Genomic DNA, 10,011 nt, shown 5'->3' with positions numbered 1-10,011 from the left:
CAAAAAAAGATGTCAAAGAAGACTGGTTTGACAAAACATCACATTTTCTAAGAGTCTAAAGAACCTTTTCCAATTTCCTGACATTTCTTTGAATAATCCAAAAATGTTTAATTGTTCATCAAAATGTCCCTTTCCATATCAAAAACAATTCAAGGTCAAATACTGTGAATTATTTTATTTATAAGGACATGACACACAACAATCAAAACAACAATTGAATCAGATTGTTTACAAATCATAATATATTGCAAAAATCTAATCATATGGGTTACTTGACTGAAATTAATCAGCTACAATTAAAGCTGCACATTATTCATAAAAACAAATTCACTCGACCCGACAAGTTAGAGACCATGCAAATAAACCTTACCGTCTAACTTGAGATCAACCTTACAGTGAAGCAGTAGGGCTTCCTCGTCAAGTTCGTTTTAAAAGTATGAAAAGTCAAAAGTTCGGACTCGAGAAGGAGATTCCCATCTGCGTTTGAAAGATCTTGACACGAACGACTTGTACAGAGATAAATGAGGGTAGCAATAGTGACTGCATATGATATACTGTACATATCAGTGCCTAAATGACATGTTTCAAAAATAGTTTTTATCAAAAAATTCATAATTCAGATCTTTTTACACAAAACAAATATTTTTTTTCTCTAGCTTATACAAGGACACTTATGGCCAGGTTACTGACAATAGTTAATTAAGGAAAAAGGAAAAAAAAAAAATAGTACTGCTCATATAATTCATGGGATACAGTTTACTGAGTCATTCATCCGCGCTGTGCTTTCTGTAATTGCTTACAATGAAATGCGTAGCTAGTGGAATATTGCAACCACAAAAGGTATTTTTGAGATACACTCCACCAAAAATCTATTTTAGTTTACATGAACCCACAGCTGTTGAGGTTACAGATTTCATACAACAAAAAAAAGAAGATGATTTCAGGTGGAGTATTACTTAAAAACCACATGAACTTGAATATTCTGGGGGCTTTTCGTTACCAACAGTACACAGTAAATCCCATCATAATGCACAATCATCTGCATTAAATTACAAAAAGAAATCACTCTGACCAATCATCAATAAAACTGTGTGGATTTTCTTCTGATAACAGTGGTGAGATACACACACACACAAACACACACGCCTCAGAAAGCCACATCTTGTCAGTGAGTGAAATGGATTCATTGTCGAATGTGATAAATGCTGGGAAACTAAATCAATGTGCCTTCCACTGACAAAAAAAGTGTCTCTTTGCACAAGACTTGTCACTCTATAGACGCACAGATCAAACAGTACTTCTCAGAACATAAAAATATACAATGTATTTACAGCAGAATATGTTCCTTAAATTCTAGTGGGAATGATCAACGAGAAAAAAAATAAAGTGTATGATGATTACTGTGGGTGCCGTCTGTCCCTGATTGTCAGTAGAATTGTAACAAGAGGGAGCTTAACATCAATTATCAAACCTAATTTGGATGGCGCATATAAAAACAGTGTTTTACACAATAGCACCTCGCACACACACGTACACATGAAAAACAATCAACAGTGTGATGAAGCGCAGAAGAAACCTCACTCAATCGCATTTTTTAAATCGCTTTTAACGAGGCCTAGACGAACGTGGCTTACTACTGAATTCTAGCAAATCGGTGATCATTATCAAAACTTCAGATATCTGAAACGTGATTCGGTACTCGTATACACACACTGCAGCACAGTCAGTGAAAACGCCATTTCCTTCCAACCACAGATGATAGTTTGAGAATTCAACTTGGTGCTATTTCTTGATTAAAAAAAAAAAAAAGTCTAAATATTATGCAAAATTAAATAAAGCTCCCAGATCTCAACGTATTACAGACTGAATAGGTTGATAGCTTATGTTCTTGTTGTTATTGTGCAAGTGGAATTAGTAGCCTTAGAGTGCTGCCAAAAAAAGAAAAAAATACATATACAGGAATGAACAAAGGAAAGCCTGGAAAAAAAAAGAAAGGCACAGATGCAAAATGAATAAAACCAATCTCCTCATTTCATAATGTAGCCTTAATAAAACGCAGACTTTCAATCAATACAAGGGGGTCTAATCACATTGTTGTTTCTCCAAAACATGAGCATGTTTCAACAAGCACAACAATGTGCAAAGTACTATAAAACGTGACGAAAGGGGGGAAAAAAAGCGAAATAACCCAAATCTGACACGACAGGTCATTCTCAGCAAATCTCATTTGACAAAAAGTTGCCTTTTAAGGTATAACGCAATTCCTTCACTGTCAAAGTACATAACTACATTCTCTGTAGTGAACAATGTGCAAATTGTGCAAAAGTTAAGCACAATCTTCTTAAGTAATTTCACTACACCTATACCTCTGAAGGAAAATAAGAATTATCCTGCAACCATTACATGTGTGCAGCTATTTGATAGCCCAATTTATTGATTTATTTTTTCTTTTTTCCAGGTGGGGGAGACTTTTTAAAAGATTTAAATCTAATACACCCCAGCCTTATTACACAGGCTATCCTGCACTAGAGTCACATTTGGAAAAAAGTGCCAAGAAATTCAAAGGGAATACATTAATCCACACAATCTTAAACAATTTACGATTGAGAATTTCTTCTTTTTTTGTTTTTGTTTTGGCCATCACACCAACCAAATTAGGTGCAATCTGTCCAATGGAAAATAGATTTCATATCAAATAAATACAATCGATTCCATCTTTCTTGTAGCATTCATTACACGTATGTGGAAACACCCATTTCAGGTGAAAGTAAAGTGACTTCAACGTAAAGTGAAGAATCTGTTATGATCTAACCATGGCGTCATTTCAGGAGACAGTTTAACAGGAGTTACATAGATGGAATAAAAAAGGTACTAGGCAGTGTTGTAGTGAAGACCGCCTAAACCGAGACCAGAGTGTATCGAGACTTTGAGGGATTGGGACCAAATCAAAACTAGTCAAATTAGAAGAGTCAAGTGATTTGCAGGATAGATTATCTCCAATCGCAGTGATTATGTTAATAAATAAATCAGACAAGACCAAGACTGATCTCAGGTATTACAGCTCTAGGGAGTGAACTTAAAGATGAACAGCGAGGGGAGGTAGATGCAGTAAGAGCAAAATGGCATATAAATAGGGGCCTGTGTCTTTTAAAAAGAAAAGAAGAAAAAAAGCATTGCATTAAGCAGCAAGAGTGACATTTTTTGTGCAAGGCAAACTGATTGACAAAACATTAAAGATAAACTCTACAGCGATGGTATGAGAGAATATTTCACTGTATCTCTTGCATTACACTTTGGTCACTTAATCTCTCAATGTACATTCTGGAGGAAGAAATCTACCCATGAACAATTACAATATCTTTTTTTCTTAAAGGGGAAATGCTAATTATTATTTTTCAATTTTCAGTATTTCCATTCCATGAGGTTACACTTGAAAAAAACAAGAAAACATTAATATGTTTTACAACAAAACTGTTTGAGAAAGAGCACAAAGTTGCAATGGGGCTTGTTTTGGCAAAACAGGAGACATGAGATAAAGTGCTGCTGAAATTATAAACAGAAATGAATTCTTCCTCCCTCCCTTCAGCCAAAGGTTTCACTGGATGAAACATCAGGGGAGGAGTTCATTTGAGACCTGGTCTCAGTGACTCTGACTAAGGGGAACTCTGAGAAGTCTGTGCTGTGTCCTCGAAGACTTAATTGTCCATTGGCAACAGTAAACTGAGAGGAGGATCCAGATCTTGCCGCCTGGAAATGAGATTTAAAGTTCTGATCGAAGGAGCTTATTTGAAAAGTCTGCAGTATGCCTTGTGAGGAGTCTGTCTTTTTGGAAGGCGAGACCTGCTCCAGAAAGTCCTCCTCAGCTGGGGACACTGCAGAGGGAGGGGTCGCCTCGTCACCTGAAAATGAAAATGAGTGCTGGGAGTCTCCGACCAGTAATCCAAAGTGAGGTTTCTCTAAAGTGGACCTTAGCGGAGAGCTCATCCCTGATTTGAACCTGCTGGGGGAAGGAAACTGTTTCTCAGTGGAGAACAGAGGTTGTCCAGCTAAGGTGGGGTTTTCGGACACCAAGCTGAGGCTCTGGCTGGTCAGGTAGCTGTCGTTCTGGCTGGTCCTCTCCAGGGCTTGCTGGAGAAACTTGGAGTACTCTTGCAAGAGGCTGACCTTCTCATTAGCTGGCTGAGCCTGGGCGCTAGAGGCTCCGAGACTCTCCACGGGGCTGCTGTCTGAAACATCAGAGGAATTAATGGATATGCTTGATGTCACCTCTGTGTCAGCCACACTGAAGGAAATGTCTGACTGCCCATTGGCTTTGTTGGAATAATGGTCCAACAGCGTCTGAAGAACCTCGTCCGGCAACACATTCTTGTCATGCGTCGCTTTAATCTCTGCGTTTATGGGCTGGGGCTCCAGAATGGTGGCGGGGACAGTCTCGTCGATGACTGTTGACACCACGGTTTGTGTAACAGGAGGCTGAGAAGAAATGCTGCTCGTGTTTAGGCTGTAATCCCGACTGTTGTTGGCCATTGCAGCCTGAAGATAACGCTTCTTCTTGAGGAACTGCATGGCGTCGTCGTAGTTTGTGCTGCTGGCTGCCGGCTTTGCTGGTCCTCCTTGAAGAGTTTCAACTGACTCGAGTTCAGTGTTACTTTCTACGTCTAAAAGGCCTTGCTTGTCCACGAGTTCAAAGGTATACTGCGTGACCTTAGTATTTTCCTCAAAGGAAGACAAAGTGGACAGGCAGGGAGGAGTTTGTTCACTGGACTGTTTAAGACTCCTCTTGGGGATTTTCTTGAGGACAAGTTTGGGAGGAGTCGTGTCTTCTGATGACGCGTCTCCCTCTTGGTGTTGACTAGCCGTTTCTTCAGGGAGTTCCACAGAGTAGTCTGCAATCACGTACTCGTGTTTGACTTTAGAGGACACAACAAAGAGAGGTAGACCTTCAATTTTACTCTGTCTCTGCTCCCCCTTCTCCTCCGTTTCTACAACAGCGACGGTGTGCCCATCTGTCTGGGCAGCAGTGGAAGCGCCTGAACTCTTGTCTGCACACTTTTGCCGCTTTTTCTTGGGCAGTGAACACTCTTTGGCGAGAAAGGGGAGGCCTAAAGAATCTGCTTCACGCAAAGGCCCGACTTTACCAGCTGCCTTGTTGGTCTTTCTCTCTCTGTTCTCGTGACACATTCGTCTGTGCTTTAAAACCCGGTCTGTTCTGGAGAAGTACTGTGGACAGAAGACAAAAAAACATTTATTTTACTGTACCAGGAAACTGACCCAGTGTTAAAGTCGTCATACCAGATGCCAGACCAGAATTTCAAACGTTGATACAATTTTATATTTTTTAATCAACAACCTGCACACACAGAAAGAAACACATATCGAGGACCAGCTGCAGTGTTTCCCACAGAATGACCACAGGGGTAAGTTTTATATTTTGTTTGAATACTTCCCCATATTTCTAGCAGGTTATTCCTTATATCGCCATTTTAATTCTGCTTAATTCTCTTCACTTTATTTTAGTGTTTACTCACATATTTCTTTCTGCTCACCTTGCTTTCCCTGTCTCTCTCTCACACACACACACACACACACACACACACACACACACACACACACACACACACACACACACACACACACCAGCTTTCCCGACCTCTGTGCCTCTCTCACTGTATCAAGCAGGGACAGCATAATTTTTTTTATGTTTTCACAGCAACAGGTGAACCGTGTGTAGCGGAGGCATTGTGTTATTATGTAGCCAATTGAACCAACGTGCCACCAAATGACATTGGCACCGACCAGTTGCTAGTAAAATAAACACTGTGTTCGCAAGGTAAAGATTGTGCACTAGTTCAACGATCGCAGCCGTTCTGATTGTAGATCTGTTTTTTTTTGTTTTTTGTTTTTTTAATGGCTATTGTACATATAATTAACATATATCTTACTGTTCTAGACATGTGGTAGTATAACGTGTCGAATCCTATCCAGTGTAGTGGTAGTGGTGGTGAGTCAATACAGACTATTCAGACTTTGTTTACTTTAAACTAGAAGTGTTACTCTTAGATATATGTATATGTATATGTATATGCAATATGTTCAGTGACTCCCTCTTATAAAACTTGGCATGCTCATTTGCCAGTACTGATGCCTTGTCTTGGCAACAAAAGGTTGGGTTACCTATACAGTTATTTTGGCATTTTCAATTAGTTCTTTCCATCCTGTAGTTAATACTTTTTTCACTGTGTTCAATTCTCTTGTTGCTTCCAGATGTTCTTATTTACTAGCAAGCAAAAAACATATCTTACCTGGTGACAGTAGTCACATTGGTAGGGCTTCTCCCCGCTATGAGTCCTCTTGTGTCTTTCCATGTGGTACTTCTGAATGAACCTCATCCCACACTCGTCACAGCGGAAAGGTTTTTCACCTAAATACAAAGACGAGAAAAAAAAGAAGAAAAACACAAGATGACTCACTTGAGACTAGAACGACAAATAAAATCTCTGCATGTTGATTACGTTCATTCTTCACTCACCCGTGTGGATTTTCTCATGTCTCTGGAGAAGATATTTCTGAATGAAGCGCATATCGCACTGGCTGCACTGAAATGGCTTCTCACCTGGAGTTTGGATCAAATACAGAAACCAAATAGCTCATGTGATTGTCAATGCAACTTTTTAATACAGGCTTTCTCGTCTTTTGATAACTGAACGATCCATTACATAGCAAGAATTTAAACTGGGTAATGCATACCTGTGTGAATGAAGACATGCCTCTGTAGATGGTAGTTGGTTCTGAATGCAGCATTACAGTGAACGCAGACGTGACACTTGGGGTTTTGAATTCCCAACGAGCCATCATCATTGATGCTGAGAATCTACAACAGCAAAAGGAACAAAGACGTATATTAGTGTTTGTTACAGTTGTCAATGTGGGGAAATTCTCACACACATGCACGTCAGGCCATTTAAAACGTGTGATTGCGGAGTTAAACTCGACTTTGCACCTTTGCTGGTGAACGCTGCTTCCTTTTTTTCTTCTTGGGACACACCATCAGGTCTTTCACTCCTTTTTTGTCCTTCTTTATCTGGACCGCTGGCTCAGACAGCTTCAGTTCCTGCTTGATGCTCAACTGTAAAAGTAGGACCATAGATAGGCAAGACATTTAACAAAAAACAAAAAAACAAAAAGAAAACATGACCTAGCAGCTTATCCAGGTCAGGCAGGTGCAATAGGACAAGCAGGGGGTCAGCCAGCCAGCTGATACAGTTCAAGCGTCCTCTGAGGATGCTTGAGGCTAAATACACCAGGCTATTGACTTTATCACTTTGAAGACTCCCAAGTGCGAACCAGTTAAACAACATTGAGTGGGGTGATCCCTCACTACAATATATTACAATATATCCTTGAATTTTTAATGATGTTCTGCGCTGTGAGGCTTTTGCTTTTAATCTGTCACACATTTTATCACTCATCTTAACAAAAAATGTTAAATACTCAAATTCATTAATCACTTAAAACTTATTTGACCCGGTTTATGTTTGTCAACAGCAGCCTGGTTTTCAGATATGTGACAATAACCTCTTTGATTCACTATGACGATGTGGAGACCGCATGTACAGCAGCCACGCAAATAATCTGACACGGACTACTTCTTAACCAGCATGAACTCACTGGCATATGAAGCAAGCACGGCAACTTATTGGTGAGTTTTAGGGGGAAATGCACTCCCACCTCGCCTCCTCCCTCCTCTTCTCCTCCTCCTCCTGCACCATTCTTTGTCATCTCCTCCTGCATCATCAGTTGCTCCGGAGGGACCAGGTCGTGTGTCACCAACGAGCTCTCGGTCAAGTCCTCATCCTCGTCTTCGTCGTCGTCGTCGTCCTCGGCTAGCAGAGGGTGGTTCGCCAGCGATCGCTCCCCGAGGGTCATCACCACCAGCCCTCCGCCGCTGACCAGCCCGACTCTATTCTCTATCCCTCCGCCGCTGCTGCACTTCAGCAGCATACCCTCCAGCTTGTCCTCAGTGTTCATCTTACATAGACTAGATGTTGAGTCTGTAAAAAAAATACAGAAATAGACACCAAGTGATCACTTTCAAGTCTTGGCATCACTATACTTCAACCAGCAGGTACCCATGACAAGAATATGTCATAAAGACGTTTTCCCATATACAAGTGTCCTTTATTATACTTATTGTTATATTGGTAATCTAATCCCAGGTGTCTTAATCCACTAACTCACAGGCTGCACGTATATAAAACTTATGATCCCACTCATTTCACCATCTACCACCTAAACAATGCATCTTCTTCTGTCAACTCCTGTAACTGGGTCAGCTGTTGTTCCTGTGATCTTAATCATACCGAGTGTAACTACAGTGTAACGTGAGAGCAAGCAACGTAAAACAACTCAAAAAAATGTTTTTGAAATACATAAATAATAATTATTTGAAATACATAAAAAATTATTTATTTGCTTTTATGAGCCAGCTAATGTAACGTGAACTGACTCATGAGCCAGGCAATGTTGTTGTTGTTTTAAATATATGACCTATATGTATTTATTTCAGACTTGTAAAGTAGTTAGAAAAACCGGCAATTCAAGTCTCCACGGCAACATTACACCGGTGCCGTTACACTTGAACGAGACTTCGTCAGTTACCGAGCGAACCCCCCGAACACGATCCGGGCTGACCGAGCACTTGTGGGCCGTTTGTCGGGTTTGACACAGCGGCTAGCGACTATACACCGACCCAAGACGCGGTAAAGCGGGCAGGTTTAGCTGTCACAGGTTTAAATACACGCCGAACAACCACTCGGTCCCGTGTGTAAACACACTCACTGTGTCACTTCAGGTTAAGTGGGTTCAGTCTCTCGCTAGCCGGGCCAGCTAGCTGGCCGCGCTCGTCACATCGTATTTACAGTTAACGGCTGAAGAAACGCAGGAAGTAGGGGGCGAGCGCGCCTTCAAAATAAAAGCTCGCTCAACACTTCCAACTAAGAAACGCAGAATAAAACTGTACTACGGAAGCCCTAAAAGGCCATACATACATACATGCATTTTATACCGTTTTCTCGTGATAACGAGATAATTAATTCGAGATCTCGAGAAAACAAAACGATAGTCTAGTGTATTAAATCAAGTGCGCCCGTATTACAGAATGTATGGCAAATGCATGTAGTCCATGATACGGAGCGAGCAAACCTATTACACCACTGTAAAATCCCTTTGATCCATAATTTCTGACAAAGGTTTTTACAGATCTTGAATTAATTATCTTGTTATCACGGGTGTAATAAAATGTATGTATGTATGACATTTTAGGGCTTCCATACTTTACAGCTTGAACCTTCCTCTTGTGTTAGGGTCGGCACCGACCCGTTTTTAGTTTTTAAATGCATAAAATAATCACTTAAAATTTGTTTATTCCATCGAGGCTTTTTGACTTTGTCAGGAACCTTGATTTCAACAAAATTAAACAAAAACATTTTCGTTCACTACATAGATAGATAGATGCATATACTTTATTTATCCCAAGCTGGGAAATTACAGTGCAGCAGCAGCAGCATTACACACAGTGACAATAGAAAACATAAGAATAAAAATATAAAGAACAAACTATACATAATAAAATATCAAAATAACAATAGTAAATAAAATATATTATAGAGCCAAAATTGAAATCATAAGTGCACTGTCAGCCAACACACTGACAGCCACCTCCTCTCCCAATCAAACACACAAGCATGTTCTTGCACACACACAGACTTTAACTATGATGTAGCTTAGTAGTAATAGTTTTGGAAGTAGTAATTGATTTCTATTGGTTTGACTGGTTGTTGTTTGTTTGAACTTGCACATATACAACTAATCTATTGCTTTGTGTTTTTTTAGACAGACAACGATGCTATTGTTTATACAGGGGTGTCCTTAGTTGTCTGCGAGAATGGCTGACGAGAAGAAAACATTTTTAAACAACAGACTGGAATTATATCGGACATTTAGCATATCTTC

General features: G+C 40.1%; 1 protein-coding gene across 3 annotated transcripts in view; it reads right to left on the bottom strand.

The window, feature by feature from the left end:
• Positions 1-160: 160 nt before the first annotated feature.
• The window catches only part of znf148 (zinc finger protein 148), a 12,721-nt gene continuing 2,870 nt past the window's right edge, over positions 161-10,011 (bottom strand). The window contains exons 1-7 of one of the 3 annotated variants that reach the window (XM_010737037.3): positions 8,839-8,983; positions 7,669-8,051; positions 7,001-7,126; positions 6,748-6,871; positions 6,530-6,613; positions 6,303-6,421; positions 161-5,220 (exon numbers count right to left, since the gene is read on the bottom strand). In XM_010737037.3, coding sequence (XP_010735339.2) covers positions 3,583-5,220; positions 6,303-6,421; positions 6,530-6,613; positions 6,748-6,871; positions 7,001-7,126; positions 7,669-8,028 — 2,451 coding nt within the window. In that variant the 5' untranslated portion in view covers positions 8,029-8,051; positions 8,839-8,983 and the 3' untranslated portion in view covers positions 161-3,582. Of the gene's footprint in view, positions 5,221-6,302; positions 6,422-6,529; positions 6,614-6,747; positions 6,872-7,000; positions 7,127-7,668; positions 8,052-8,838; positions 8,984-10,011 lie in introns of those variants that run through there. The other 2 variants (XM_019268084.2, XM_019268085.2) reach the window with 2 other exon arrangements.

The sequence above is a fragment of the Larimichthys crocea genome, chromosome XVIII (genome assembly GCF_000972845.2).
Source record: "Larimichthys crocea isolate SSNF chromosome XVIII, L_crocea_2.0, whole genome shotgun sequence".
NCBI lineage: Eukaryota > Metazoa > Chordata > Actinopteri > Sciaenidae > Larimichthys > Larimichthys crocea.
The sequence above is the reverse complement of the archived record's forward strand: the minus strand, read 5'-3'. Positions and strand labels throughout refer to the sequence as shown.